Source organism: Miniopterus schreibersii (assembly GCF_964146895.1).
Source record: "Miniopterus schreibersii genome assembly, chromosome: 11".
Lineage (NCBI taxonomy): Eukaryota > Metazoa > Chordata > Mammalia > Chiroptera > Miniopteridae > Miniopterus > Miniopterus schreibersii.
In genome coordinates, this window is record NC_138111.1 from 30075166 (window position 1) to 30091277 (window position 16112).

At 33.6% G+C, this 16112-nt stretch overlaps 1 protein-coding gene across 11 annotated transcripts in view; it reads left to right on the forward strand.

The window, feature by feature from the left end:
* AGTPBP1 (ATP/GTP binding carboxypeptidase 1) overlaps window positions 1–16112 on the forward strand; it is a gene marked incomplete at its 5' end in the record, with an annotated part of 94264 nt that overhangs the window by 43245 nt on the left and 34907 nt on the right. For 6 of the 11 annotated variants that reach the window (XM_081150720.1, XM_081150723.1, XM_081150727.1 and 3 more), the window contains 8 exons: window positions 209–417; window positions 2176–2353; window positions 3329–3426; window positions 5493–5609; window positions 10204–10919; window positions 12150–12233; window positions 14021–14107; window positions 14192–14340. In XM_081150720.1, coding sequence (XP_081006846.1) covers window positions 209–417; window positions 2176–2353; window positions 3329–3426; window positions 5493–5609; window positions 10204–10919; window positions 12150–12233; window positions 14021–14107; window positions 14192–14340 — 1638 coding nt within the window. The remainder of the gene's footprint in view (window positions 1–208; window positions 418–2175; window positions 2354–3328; window positions 3427–5492; window positions 5610–10203; window positions 10920–12149; window positions 12234–14020; window positions 14108–14191; window positions 14341–16112) is intronic. The other 5 variants (XM_081150724.1, XM_081150729.1, XM_081150730.1 and 2 more) reach the window with 2 other exon arrangements.

Genomic DNA, 16112 nt, shown 5'->3' on the forward strand with positions numbered 1-16112 from the left:
GGAAGATATTATAACTTATCATCTGGAACTTATATTTATTTTGTTAGATAAAAATATTTAAATATGTGGTTGCCACTTTTTTTTTATTTTATTAAAAAGAATTGTAAGACTCCATTACAATATTGTGATTATATTTTTAATTTAGTTTATTCTACCATTCTCTCCTGTCATTTAAAAAATACTCTTTCTCAATTTTCTTTTGTTAAAGAAACAAATGCCAGGAGAGCTGTAGACAGAGGATATGTCCAAGTCCTTTTAACAATTTATGTAGATTGGCACCGCCATGATAATCGGCATAGAAACATGCTCGTTCGGAAAGGAATTTTACAGAGTTTAAAAAGTGTTACAAACATCAAGTTGGGAAGAAAAGCATTTATTGATGCCAATGGGATGAAAATTCTCTATAATACTTCACAAGTGAGTTTTTTCCTATTATTGTGATTATGTATTAATAATATGATTTGGTTCTTAGGAAAACTTAGTATTTCTAAAAATACCCCAAAAGTATGATAAATGTATTTTTTAAAAATTGAAAACCAGAAGGCATAATCATTTCTCACATGTGACCAAAGACTGAGTTAGAGGAAGTGTTTAGTGCATGTATCTGCAGTGTGAGATTTCCCCCCACAGGTAAAAGGAAGAGAGAGAAATCCATCCACTGGGCAGGAAGGGATTCCATATAGCCATGTTTTCTAAGATGTGCAGTTGGCTATACTCAGTTTTGCATGTTTCCCTCATAGAAGTATTTATGGATTCTTTACAACTGGTAATGCAGTTCTGTCATTTGTGAGTGTTCTCAATGTCTTCCTTCTGGATAGAGCATTTTTAAATGGAGAAGGTACGAAAGTGAAACCTGGAGTTAGGGTTCCTAGTTCTGCCAGCTATTGTAAGTATAAACCTTCTTGACAATATCTTTAGTAAGATTTGTTCTAGCACCTGTAGAAGACTGTCATCAATGGGAGATGGGGAGGTTGCAATGCAATCCTTTGTTTTTAGTAGGCTGTAATTGTTAGAAAGAAAACTATCTTTTTCCTGGTCGTGCCCTCTTGTTCTTAATACAGCTAGCAGTTTCTTTCTACCTGAGAGTAGTTAAGATATAAGAACACATATTTTATGTTTACCATTAGCTTTTTTTTTCTTTATCAATCATATATACTTGTTTTTATTATTTCTAATATAGGCAGTGATGGATATTTGATATATGAGGAAGAGTTGGGTGACTTTGGTTATGCCACTTAACATTTATGAGCCTTAATTTCTCATCTGTTTTGACAGGTTAGATGTGAAGATTTGTACTGAAAATTTTACAGGGTTTCAAAGTGCCATCTGAATTTCAGTTGTCAATAATAATAATAATAATGTTATATGACATAGTTTCAAGTCCCCTATCTATTAGCCCTCCTCAAGATTAGATACAAGGACAGCAAATTAAACTCTTAAACTGTGATATTCAGACTACTTTTTTATAGTTTAACAGCTAACTTATTAGAGGTGCTATTGCATGATAACTGATAAAATTCTGAGAAAGTTTCAGCCAAGTGCATGTTCCTTTTTACTTATTTCTATCTTACTGTCTTCCTCATTTAATTTTTATTTTATGTTATGTGTTAGGCTTGCTAAATGTGCCCGAGTCCTTCATAGGTCTTACTTAGTACTTCGGTGACTTGTTTTTTTGTTTTTTTTAATCCTCACCCGAGGATATTGTTTCCGAGAGTGGGAGAGGGGGAAACATTGTTGTGAGAGAGACACATCGATTGGTTGCCTCTTGCATGCACCCCAACCATGGGTTGGGGATCAAGCCTGCAACTGAGGTATGTGCTCTTGGCTGGAATTGAACCTGGGACCCATTAGTCTGTAGACCGACGCTCTAACCACTGAGCAAAAACAGCTAGGGCAGTACTTTGGTGACTTTTGGTACCAAAAATGGTACTGATTTCTGCTTAGTTAAAATATTTTAGGAAAAGTATTACTAAATTTGTCACATTAGATTCTTACTTACAAAGAGAAACTTCTGAATAGTCAAAGCTATTTTATAATTATGTTAAAATACTGTTTTTTGTGATATTTGTCTTTTGAAAATTATTAGTGTATTACTTTCTGAAGTAATGTAAAATTGGTTTGATTATTCACCAAAGGCACATTAATTTTTCTTTTTTTTTCTTTCTTAAAAAACAGGAATGTTTGGCAGTCAGGACCCTTGATCCTCTTGTAAACATTTCCAGTCTAATAATGAGGAAGTGTTTTCCTAAAAATCGCCTGCCACTCCCAACGATTAAGAGTTCTTTCCATTTCCAGTTGCCAGTTATTCCTGCAACTGGACCTGTGGCTCAGCTCTACAGTTTACCCCCTGAAGGTAGGACCAGGTGCTTACTGCTGGCTTTTAGCGGTTCTTGGGATTCTGTGACTCTGTTGACTTTTTTTTTAACTTGTGTCCAACTTTCCAGCAAAAGAAGGTCTTAATGAACACTATAAATTTTCACATTATATTTTAGTTAATAAGTATTTCTTTCAATATAAGAAATTGAGGCCTAGTAATTAAGGGAAGTAGTGTGGGATCTGTTATTCAGCAGAGTTGTCCTTCAGAAATGAAGAAGTAAATTCTTTGCAGATGATGTGATCTTCATAGAAAAACCTAAAGTCTCCACCAAAAATGGTTAGAATTAACAAATGAATTCAGTAAAGTATCAGGATACAAAATCAATATACAAAAATCAGTTGCATTTTTATACACTAACAGTGAACTATCTGAAAGAGAAATTAAGAGCTCAATCACATTTACAATAGCATAAAAAACAATACAATATGTAGGAGTAAATTTTACCATGGAGTTGAAAGACCTGTACCCTGAAAACTATAAGACAGTGATGAAAGAGATTGTAGTGTACACAAGTAAATGGAAAGCTGGCTCCTGTTCTTGGATTAGAAGAATTAATGTAAAAATGTGAGAATTTGTATGAAACATCTTGTTTCCTATTTATGATAAATTTCAATAACTCACTTCATCCCTTTTACAATTCACTTCCCATTTATTTTGTTCAGTGACTACCATGTGCCATTTTCATTCAGGCCGTTGCAACATAAGACATTATTAATTTTTAAAAACAAAACATTAGTTAAAAAATCCATTTATTTTTATAGTGCTTTTCCAAATTTTAAAGCACTTGCACTTATCTCATAGGTTTTTCAACACCTGGGACAGCCTTAGAGACATTTTTAATAAGCAATTTCATTTATTTTTCCTTTGGTGATTGAAATACTACCTTTGGATGTGCATGTTGTAGAATGCTTACCTTTGACCTACTTACTTATAGCACATTTTGTATCACAGTGGATGACGTAGTAGATGAAAGTGATGACAACGATGATATTGATTTAGAAGCTGAAACTGAAACAGAAAATGAAGATGACCTAGATCAAAATTTTAAGGTTAGTAAAATTTCTTTCTTCAGTCAAATTAATGAATTGTATACACAGTTGTAAAAGATTGATTAAATGGATATAGTTAATGGTAGATTAATTTGTTCTGTCTGCATCGTTTTATCATGGCTGACTACGGAAAGAGAAAATAATGTTGCTTTGAATGCATTGGCCTGAAAGGGGTTAACACATTCTTTCCTCACTATGCCTCTTTTACAGGTAAATTCTTCTTTTTAATATTAAAAAGTTTTTGTTTTGTACATAAACATAAAATATTAATATATTAAAATTATATTTATATGAATTAGCAATGAAGATGTAGAAAATGAAAAAACACTTTAAAGTACTATTTACAATAGCACCAAACCATTAATTACTTAGGTATATATCTTACACAATCTATGTAAAAGTTTATATCTTTATAATCACAAAACACTGATTAAAGAAATCATAGATGATCTGAAGAAATGGGTAGATATAACAGGTTTATGGATTGGAAGATATTTATCAGATTCTTTTTTTTTCTTTCTTTTTAAAGTAGAGAGCCATTATAAGTGTGTATTTTCACAAAATAATATTGAATGTTGATCTAGTATGGTTAGGGAAAAATAATACCTCTTTAAATGGTTTTGTTATTTTTGAAAGTGGTGTCTACTTTATTAGATATTAATCAAGAAAATGATACATTTTTGATTCATCAATGCATAATTTAAGATAATGAAATTATATATTCATGTAATAATTACATAATAAGAATACAATAATTAATATACTCTTTAAGTAAAACCAGTTATTATTATTTATGGCAATGGGGAAATATTTTTATTGGTTATACAAATAATAGCTAAATTTCTGAATATGAAATATGAGAAATACAGAGTATGTTTTTCCTTTTAAATTACTTATTGATAGGAAATGTATATAGTCAGGTACATGTATATAAAGCATTTTAAGGATTGAACCATAGTAGAATAAGGCAGAAAAATAAGTAGTTAACTCTGAAGTAGTAAGATAAATGCAAAATTAAAAATGAATACTAATTGAAAATTAATAAGTGGTCTTATTGTCTCTCTTTAGCCACCAATGAAAGTAATAATGAGTTTGCGTTTGTGTGAGGCTAGAGTTGTTGAGGGCCCTAGAGAATAGCCTGGATTGTAGGTAAATTGACACTCATCTTCCCATCATGCTCTACATTAATTAGCTCTTTGAACAGATACAGACCAAATTGCTCCTGGATATGGATATATACTCTGTTTCTCTGAGGCCATACTTCTCCTTTAAACTTACCCTCTTCTTCCCCAGAGGGTCACAGAAATCACTTCTGGCTGTTTTCTACTCCTCTCCTTTTCCCTGAAAAACAGTGAATGGTGACACTGAGCTTTTCTAAGGGCACTTTTCTGACCATGGAACGTACAAGTGCATGATAATCATTAGTCTCTCCTGAGGCAGTGCATTACGGTGACTCACAGTGTATGCTTTGGAGTCATTGACTGCTCTAACGTCCTGGCTACTCTGTTTGCAAGCTGTGTAATTTTGAGCAAGTCACTTAACTTCTCTGTACCTGTTTCCTCCTCAGTTAAATGGAGGTAATGATACCATTACTTCATGGTGTTCTTATGCAGATTAAATTAGATAATAAATGTAAAATCCTTAGCATAGTGCTTCACATATTTTCAGTGCTCAATAAATGTTATTTTGATTATCACCAACACTATCTTATACTTATATTTTTCAATTTAGTTTTCCTGCCCTTTAATATGAGCAAAATGATAGCAGTTAGGGAGATTGAGGGAGTATACTTTAGTCTTGATCTTGACACTAGTTTTTCTGTTTTGAGGAGCCCAAATACCATGTTATATTTGAATAAACTCTGACAAAAACAAAACAAAACAACCAAAACAACAACAACCCCAAAATACAAGCATATTTTAATTTACTGTAAAATTAACACACCCTTTATTCAGTGATTATTCTCTAATTACATGTAATTAATAATTTGGAAAATTTTGAATCCGAAATGTATTCTGTAATTTTATATTTTCTTAACTGGTGACATGCCACTTTTATTATTTCAGAATGATGATATTGAAACAGATATTAACAAACTAAAACCCCAGCAAGAACCAGGACGAACGATAGAAGAACTTAAAATGTATGAACACCTTTTCCCTGAGCTTGTTGATGATTTTCAGGTATAAATACAGAAAATTCAGCATCTTAACTGATTTTTAAGAAATAGGTGTTTTTTTTCCCCTCCCTTAGGTGTATTATTACTGTTTTCATTTCTAAAGAATGAAAGTAGTATTGCTTTTCTGAGTGACATTGGACAGTTACTTCAAAATTCGGGGTGTAAATTGCTTATCTGTAAAATGAGGTAACTAGTTCATTTAACTGTTGGACTAGATTTTTAATTTTTTCATCACTTTGGTTTATTACTTTGACATAGTTTTTTACTCTTTAAAAATATTCTTTAAAATGGCATTTCATAATCTTACTGAAAGTCTTCTTTGTATCAGTTTTGTTCAACTAAAGGGAGATGAGAGCTAAGAAACTGCTGAATTAAAAATATGTATAGCCTATGCATGTTGAATTTTTCCCCTGAAGGTTATTTTATAATCATGGAATATTCAGGAAGGCAACTCAAAGTCTTTAAATCTAAGTTGGTTCATAGGGAGAGCAACTTAACATTTTTTATACTCATTTATTTACTGGAATACAGTTATGCAGCCTGGATTAAACAGCAAGTAAAGCTGATTGAATGATGGCAATTAGTAGACCTAGTTTCTTATTCTCATGGTGCTTCTCACTTGTGGTGGGTCCTTGAATAAGTCTGAAACTGCCTGGGATCTTAAACTGTAAAATAAAGGGTTTGAAGCAGATAATCTCAGACTTATTTAGCTCTTGCTGCAAATCTCCATGTCCCTAAATTCCATATACTTAATTCCCAGTTACTTAAAGAAAACGATTTTCATGTGAGGTCCTATGTAGACATAAAAAAGACAAATACTTGCTAGCTAATGTTTACATTTTACAGTTCTAATTATTCAGGTTCCTCTCTGGGAACTTAAGAGCTTTGGCTGCAGTAGAAAGAGCAGCAAGTTGCCTTCCTTCCCTTTCCCCAGTGTCTTGGTTCCCCCCACAGATTTGGGGTATCTGATAGTACTCTGAAATTAGGGGTACTAAAAGCAAAGGGGTAGGAATGAAGGAGAGGGTATCTGTCAAAAAGAGAAGGAGGGTAGGAAGAGGCATTTAGAAAAGGATCCAGGGTGATTTTCTTACGGTCAACCTGCAGGAAGTATCTGGCTGCTCTTTTAGCACCTCTGTGGCCAGGTAAGAGCCACTTAAAAATAAAACCACAGAGATAACAAGTACTGCTAACTCAAAGCAGAAAAATATGTGGAAGGGATTTGGGAAGAAATTGATTATTATGTGAAGAAATAATTTATTTTCTTCTCTGTGTGCATATGAGAACTGTACAACGTGATTAAAAATTGTAGGGATAGAGAGGAATACTTTTTTAATGGGTGTGAATGCCAGGATTTTGATTCCTTTCTTTTACAAGCCAGTTCTTTTTTTTTTGTAGGCTGCAATGATGAGGTCTTCTTGTGCGTCTGCCTATTAGTTCATCACCTAGATAGGCTACCCTTGATGGTTTCTTGCTTGGTACCTATGAACAGCTGTCCAACTTGCCCTTGGGTTTGGCTGCTCCTAGAGCAGGTTCCTATTTTGGGTCTGACTCAGTGTGTCCAGGGTCAGACGGTAAAGACAGGTTTGTCTAAGTGGGAGTTTTCTGAAAAATCTTCTTCCCAAGTGAGTACTCCTTTTTATTGTGGTTAAGCAAGAGAAATGACTTCAAGTGTTTCAGATAGTACATAATTATTAATGCATTCTCTATTTTGCCATAAAGTTTTATGTAGAATAGTTAGCTCTATTTCTATAGCATGTGTTACAGGAAATAGCTTATTATCTTTCCTTTACATAATTGGAAAATAATTTCTAAAGTTGTGTTGACACTTGACTGTCTTATTTTTAGGTTTCAGAAGAATGCACTATTCAAACACTGTAGTCTCTATTTTTTGACATCTGTGTTGGAACTACATATAGGCAGTGGTATTTAAATGATGTACTTTTGAGAATTAAAAATACTGGTTGGTGCCCTGGCCGGTGTGGTTCAGTTGGTTGAAAAGTCACTGGCTTCATTCCCGGTCAGGGCACATACCCTGGTTTCGGGCTTGATCCCCCATCAGGGTGCATGAAGGAGGCAGCTGACCAGTGTTTCTCACATTGGTGTTCCTCTCTCTCTCTCCCCATTTCCTTTCCTCTGTCTCTAAGATCTATAAAAGCATATTAAAAAAATAAAAATAAAAATAAAAAAAAATATATATTGGTTGGTTCCAGATAGGAAGTATTTGAAAGAATTTTTTTCAGCCATCGTCATATCAAATACTGGCAGGTCATGAGGTAGTAAACATAAATGAAATTAATATTATGACATTTTCTACTTCGATTTGCATGTTATTTTCAACACCAACCAGTGAAGCTTAAGATTACTCGATGTGTTTGTTTGAATCCTGAACACCCACTTTGTTTCCAGATGTGTTAAGTCTCTTATTCATAGCCAGATGGAGGCAAAATGAATGCATTTGAAGGCAACATATGGAATTATTAAAGTTATTATCAATAGACATTTGTAGGGGAACTTACCATGCTTTAAAAACTATGATTATTTATTCATAACGACAGTTATAGTTTTATTTGCTTTTGTTTCTTGATGGCAGAATATGGGAAGTGTCAAAATTCTGCATTTTCACAGCTCTTTTTTATACATCTCTGGTAGCATGACATTTACCACATGGACTTTCGTTGTGTTTTATTTTTATTTCTTTGTCCTCTCTTTTTAATTTGGTTTTAAATTTTTATTGAAGTTATACATGGACAGAGCTTTAAGAGTCAAATAGTTTTACGTAGTTGAATCAGGAAAACTATTGTCCCTTCCTACCTGCTATTTCCTACAATCACTTTGAACATGTTTTTGAAGTTAAACCCCATATTTCTAAATAATATGTTTACAGTGCCATGTCTTGATTTTTTTCAACTTTTGTTCTTTCTTTTTAAAATTTTATTATTTTTTTGTGTTATCATGTTAAGAGAGCCATCTAGTACTTTTTAGCCTTTTCCAATATTTACATTTTTAGGTGATAACTGTTATCTAAGTACTGTTTTAGCTGTGTCACATAAGTTTTGATTTTTAGTATTTTTATTATCTTTGTTTTGAAACTATTTCCATTGTAGAACTGTTGTAGAACTGTTATAGAACTTCTCACAACTGGGATCATATAGCACGTACTCTTTTGTGTAAGGCTTCTTTTGTTCAGCATATGTTTTTTAGTTTCACCCACATTATTACATGATAACTGTTTTTTTCCTTATTGCTGAATAGTATTTAATTGTATAAATACACCACAATTTCTTTATCCATTCACTTATTGATGAGTATTGTAATGTTTGCTGTTTTGGGCTATTATGAGTAAAATTGATACCAGTATACAAAGCTTTTTGTGGAAATAGTCCTTCATTTTTCTTGGGTAAATAAATACCTACAAGTGAAATTGTTGGGTAGTAGATATGTTAAGTGTGTTTTAACCTTATGAGAAATTTTTTCTGGTGACTTTTAAGGTAACTTTTTTTAGCTTCAATGCTATGCAGTTTCCCAGTTGTTGACTAAGTGTAGAGATTCTAGTTTTAAATCTTGTTTGGAATTCCTTGTCTTTTGGAATCTCTGAGTTGTTTTCCCATAGGATCTGGAAAAAACTCTTCTCAAAACCCTCAAAATAAAAGCCAAAATTCTTATAATAGCCCACAAGGCCCTACAATATCTGGCTCACTTTTGCCTCTTGAATTCATCTTGCTCATTAAATTCCAGTCATGCTAACCTCCTTGCTGTTCTTTGAACATAGCAGGCATTCCCCTGCTCTGGGGCTTGTGCACTGGCCCCCATCTTTGCTTATATTTCATCTCAGTGAGGTTTCCCTGGTCAGAGGCATTTAAAGTTGTGATCCACCTCTCCTCCCTGGCACTCTCAATTCATATACCTCTTCCCTACCTCTTTTTTGCTATAACACTTTACCCTTCTAATAGCCCATGAAATATATTTATATCATGTTTATTACTTGTTGTATTGACAGTCCTCTCTCCTCCTTCCTTAGAAGAATGTAAGCTGCAGAAGGGAAGAGTTGTTTGGTGTTTTTTAAGTGATGGGTCTTAAGTTTCTGAAATAGTGCTTGGCACAAAACAGGCACTAAGTATGGCACAGAGCAGACACTTGTAAATATTTGTTGGATTAGCGAATAACAATTTGATTGCATTTTCTTTAAGAGGATTTTGGATGATTTTAATGTCATTTTACTTTTCTAAAATTTCTCATGTTTTTGTTATATATAAGCATTCTTTTTATAATAGAAAAAGTAAAATAAGTGTAATAAATTTTATTGTGGTTAAATACAGGGTGGGGCAGAAATAGGTTTACAGTTGTGAGTACATGAAACAGTTTATTCTTGCATTACTATTTATTAATTATTGCATTATTTTCCATACAAACAGCTGTGAACCTACTTTTGCCCCATTCCTGTATTGTGTTTTTTGTTAGTGAGATTAAAATATACTGTTTTACCCATCTTTAAAATTTTAGGTTTCTGAAGCAGCATATAAAATGAATATGGTCTTAGTTTTGTTAATACATATTAATATTTACAGGTAAAAGATTAAACATATTTTTTATTTTCAAAGGACTATGACTTAATCTCCAGAGAACCAAAGCCTTTAGTATTTGAGGGAAAAGTACGTGGTCCTATTGTTGTGCCTACAGCAGGAGAGGAAGCAGCTGGGAATTCAGGCAACTTAAGACAAGGAGTTGTAATGAAGGAGAATGGGTCTCCCCTAGGAGACGAAGGTGATAAGAAACCTGCCTTTATGGATGTGGTAAAAGAAGATATTAAAGAGAATGACAGAACATTACAGCAACAGCTAGGTGATCAAAATAGAACTATTTCATCAGTCCATGGCTTAAACAATGATATTGTGAAGGCCTTGGACCGAATTACATTGCAGAATATTCCTTCTCAAACAGCTCCAGGTTTTACTGCAGGAATGAAGAAGGACTACAGCCTCCCTCTCGCCGTCGTTACGTGCACTAAGGCATGTCCACACGTGGCTGCTTGTGGGAATGTTCTGTTTGACGGAAGAGCAGTTCAGCTAGGGAAACTTTGCTGCACCGGCGTTGAAACCGAGGATGATGAAGATACTGAGTCTACGTCATCAGTGGAACAAGCGTCCGTTGAAGTTTCTGATGGACCAACGCTCCACGACTCAGATCTCTATATTGAGATTGTGAAAAATACAAAATCTGTTCCAGAATATTCAGAGGTGGCTTATCCTGATTATTTTGGTCACATTCCACCTCCATTCAAAGAGCCTATTTTAGAAAGGCCTTACGGTGTACAAAGGTGAGTTATAGATTCCTTCTTCCTTCTAAACGAGACCATTTTCAAAATATGAGGCATACTTTAAAAACCTGGGTATTTAGGATGAAAATTACTCTGAATTAAAGTTATTGTAATTTTTATCCTGTTAAATAATTTTGATACTAAACAGCATGATGAAAGATCAAAAGATCAATAGGAGTTGGTATATATGTTTTACAGGTAGGTATGTTGGTATGCAAGTTAAGTGCAGAAGAGGTGGAACTCAAGGAAATGAAAACACTGAAATCCCATAAATGATGGTGGATCTATAAGATTTTAATGGAGCTGAAACAGTTCCATCACCTAGTGACATAACAATAATAACATCGTAGTACAACGCATTTCTTGTGGGTTTGTGGTGATGCTGGTTTAAACATCGTTACTGTGCTGCCAGCTGTGTAAAAGTATAGCACATACAGTTACAGCAGCAGGCTATCCCATCTATGTTTGTGCACATGCACTGTGATGTTCGCACAGTGATGAAATCGCTCAACGATGCATCTGTCACTAAGCAACACGTGCATGTAGTGCTTGTGTCTATGTGCTTATGCCATGCGGACTGTAAAGACTGTCTATGGATCCTCAGAGAACGCTTCTGTAACCAGCGACATTTTCCATAATATCATTATTGTAATATAGCAGCAAGGTGTACTGAATTGTTTCTGTAACATTGTTCTGTATTGGTTGAAACTTAACAGAGTACAGTTTTGCTGGTGGTTACATATCGTGTGGACTTTTGAGTGTTTACTGGACTAAATGGTCTATACATTTTTCAGACTCTCCTGCACAAATTCAATTCTTCTGAGCCATACCAGTGAGGGTGGGTTTTAAAAATCTCTTTCTTATAAAATCTCTCGCTTTTCAGGTTTTTACTGTTTCTACTAATGCTACTATTATGTATACAAAATTATTTGCTTAAGGGGTAGAGAGTGGATCCACACCATTTCTATGCAGAATAGCATAATAGACATTTGAGATTTAAAAAAACTATTGGGCTGTATTCTACATGATTATTTTCTAGAACTCAGACTTTAAAATACTGAAATTTGGCTTGTTATAGAGTGATAACTTTTTTGTGCACAAACTATATAGAGGAATGATCATCTTTATTTTAAGAAATTTTTATCATTTTATACTTTTTTTACTTTGGAGAAAGTTGTGCCTTGGCATATATCAGTGAATTTTTGTCAAACTTCTCTTTTATGATTTCAGGACAAAAATTGCCCAGGATATTGAGAGGCTAATACATCAGAGTGATATCATAGATCGAGTGGTATATGACTTAGATAACCCAAAGTAAGTCTGATTTTTTGTTTTGTTTTGTTTTTTTGTTTTGTTAGTTTTATTCTTACTGTAAAATTTCAGTGTTATTTTTAAAAGATAAAAATTATCTTTTAACTTTCACCTAGTTTACTGTCACTACATTTTCAGCTTTTAGCAGGGATTTAATGGTAATGTAAGAGTAAATCATGTTTACTTAAATTGAATATATCACAAGCTTTTGTTCTTAGGTGGACTTTTAATGGGTTAATAAGGTGAAGGTCACAAATTGATGCTGTGTTTTTAAAAAACTAAAATTATTTCCATTTAAGAGAGTGGAGATTTCATATGAGATGCTGTAATTTTTTTTTAAATTCTCACCTGAGGATATTTTTTCCATTGCTTTTCAGAGAGAGTGAAAGGGAGAGAGAGAGAGAGAGAGAGATTGATTGATTGGTTGTCTCCCGCATGCACCCCAGCCAGGGCAGGGTTTGAGCCTGCAACTGAGGTATGTGCCCTTCGCTGGAATCGAACTCTGGACCCTTGAGTCTGCAGGCTGGCTCTCTAACCACTGAACCAAACCAGCTAGGACTGATATGCTGTAATTTTGTCCTATAATACGGAACCTTAGGACAATAAATTACCATTCCCTTCTGAAGGAATGTAAGCTTGATAATTCTCCACAGTTCCCATTGTACTCTCTTGTCTCTTATGAAATTACTTGCCTGACCTTTGAAGCCTTTCCTGACGCTTGATGTGTTAGTGTCATTTACAGTTTAGGGTTATCACTAATATCACATTTTAGGGTTTATATAAAAGTAAATAAATGAAAATCACTAATGACGAATGTGGCTATTATTTAGTCACTTGCCTCCTCAAATGAGAAATTTAATTAGCCCTCAGTGGATTTTCCCTACCCCTTAACATTCTAATATTTTTGGAAAATTTCACATTTTACTGCTCTTATTTGGAGGAAATAAAGCTCTTTTCAAAGATTTTTGTTAGGAGGGAAAAGCTATATCACAGATAATGACTGAATTTGAAATAATAATCTTAAAAATGAAAAACAGATCTCCTTACTCGTATCTCTTAGTTATTTCAACATTTGTAATTCTGTGTCAGACAGACCAGGCAGATGTGGAAAAACAGAAACTCAAGAATCCTGAGTGTGGCATATTGTGCTGTTTTTAACTGAAGTGACTTTGCACAAAATATTTGAGTTTTTGGGAGTCTTAGTTTTCTCCTATTAGAATGTAAGCTCCAGAAGAGCAAGAATTTGTATTCAATTAGGGAAACAGACAAATAACAAAAACAGTATCTGGCACCTAGTAGGTGCTCAATAAGTATTTACTAAATAAATGAGTATGTAAAATTAGGCTAATATCTTCATTGGGTGCTAATTAAAGAAGATAATAGGTAATGTAGTCATCTAAATTTAAATAATATTTTCACCTGAGAACTGCTTAGTTAGAATTATTAGTGCTCAGAACAGGTCATATGCATTTAAAATGTAAGTTTTGCCTTTTTAAGTATGATTATTATATATTTAGAAATGACATGCACTGAGGCAAACATTCTTATTTTTATTAACATTTACTATCAATGTAGGAACAAATCTGTACTTGTAATTATAATGTTTTTGTCTATAAATATTAGCCAAAGTTTGTATTTTGCTCGTGTTGATTATGTTTTTTGATATAAAAATGAGGAGGGCGAGGTGGTAATGGTGTATTTTTAATCTGTAGTGAGTTTTTATGTTTATTATTGCTCACCTGCTTACATGCAATGTATTTTATTATACTTACTTAAAAATTTTTATTTAGTTACACCATTCCAGAAGAAGGAGATATTTTGAAGTTTAACTCCAAGTTTGAATCTGGGAATCTGCGCAAAGTAGTTCAAGTTAGAAAGTAAGTCATTTAAATTTTTCCCATTTTGTATGTGAACAGATACTTTTCTCATTTTCATCAGGTTTCTTTACTTTCTATTTTCAGAAATGAATATGATCTTATTCTGAACTCGGATATAAACAGTAATCATTATCATCAGTGGTTTTACTTTGAAGTCAGTGGAATGCGGCCAGGTGTTGCTTACAGGTTTAACATCATTAACTGTGAAAAGTCCAACAGTCAGTTTAATTATGGTAAGACAATTTGCTTTCCCAATTTGGAAGACATATAGGCATCATATCTGAGGGACAGAAATTTTAAAAAAACTTTTAAAAAAGGTTTGTGTTCTATTGTTTTCTCAGGTTCTCAAAATTCCTATGTTTATTATGCAAAATTTGACATAAACTGAGGTTTGTGTTGTTGGTAAGGAGAGTTATTCTTGTATAGGCAAGCCCTTTTAAATGTAATGAGTATGGTTGATTTTATCCAAATTGAATACCACTAAAAGTTTATCATGTATGCTGCTTAAACTCAAGTTATTCACGTCTGTCATCTAGAAGAGAATTGCATAAACCAGTCTTTTTAAACTTTTATTTTGAATAGATTCATAGAAAGTTAAAATGTTGTAGACGATTCCAAGTTCTCTTCACTAAGATTCCTGCATCAGTTGATTTGATCATGTGATCTTTCTTTGTTAGCCTGTTACTATGGTATATCACATTGATTTTTGAATATTGAACCAGCCTTTATTATCCATGTAATAAACCCCACTTGGTCACTGTGTATAGCTGCTAATATTTTGTTAAGAAATTTTGTATTTATATTCAGGAGGTATATTGAGCAATAGTTTTTGTTTTGTACTGTATCTGGCTTTAGTGTATCCTGGTAGTCCTGAGCCTATAAAAGATGTTGGGAAATGTTCCCTCCTCTCTCTCTCTTTTTTTTTAAATATGTCTTTTATTGATTTCAGAGAGAGGAAGGGAGAGGGAGAGAGAGAGATAGAAATATCAATGATGAGGGTCATTGATCGGCTGCCTCCTGCACACCCCCTACTGTGGATTGAGCCCGAGACCCAGGCATGTGCCCCAACTGGGATCAAACTGGTGACTTCTAGGCTCAGGGACGACGGTCAGCCACCTGAGCCACACTAGCCAGGGGTGTTCCTTCCTCTTATTTTCTGGAAGAGTTTGTATAAATTTGGTGTTGATTCTTAAACATGTGGTAGAATTCTCCGATGAGATTATTTGGGCTTGAGGATGTCTTTTTTGGTAGTCTTTTAAATGAGAAATTCACGTTCTTTAATAGTTTTAGGGCTATTCACATTATCTCTTTTATCTTGAGTGAGTTGTGGTAGTTTGTGCTTTTTAGGGATTGATCCATGTCTTCTAATTTGTCAAATGTGTGTAAGTTGTGCAGAGTATTCCCGTGTTATCCTCTTGATGTCTGCAGGGTCTCTAATGATATCCCCTATTTCATTCCTGATCATAGTAACCTGTGTCTTCTCTGTTTTTCTTTGTCAGTCCTGCTAGAATCTTGTCAATTTTATTGTCATTTTCAAAGAATCAGCTTTTTGCTTCAGTGGCTTTCTCTACTGTTTTTCTCATGAGATAATTTTAAAAAACTGATGTTATGCCAGCAGAAATATTAAATTTATAGCCTCATCTAAGGCAATGTATTTATTAGTACTTGAAGAAATATAAAACTAAGACTTCTTTGTCAGGCATCGGTCTTTATAGTCGAATATTCTATCAGTGGAAGAGAATATAATTATATAAACTTAAGATTAGTAATTTAGAATTGAAATATCAATTTTCAGGTATTTAATCTGATGATAATTTTTGAGTAAAAGAAAATAATTCTTTTTCTAGTGTACAGAAACCCACTTACATTGAGGGTTGAGGAGAAAGAGATATATTATGTATGACAAGTTTCAAAATCTCAAGAGGTCTCAAGTCATTTGTTGTAAGGATGAAAAGCTTTTAACAACTAAGGCATGAAATGCCATATTATCTGTTTCAAATGAATG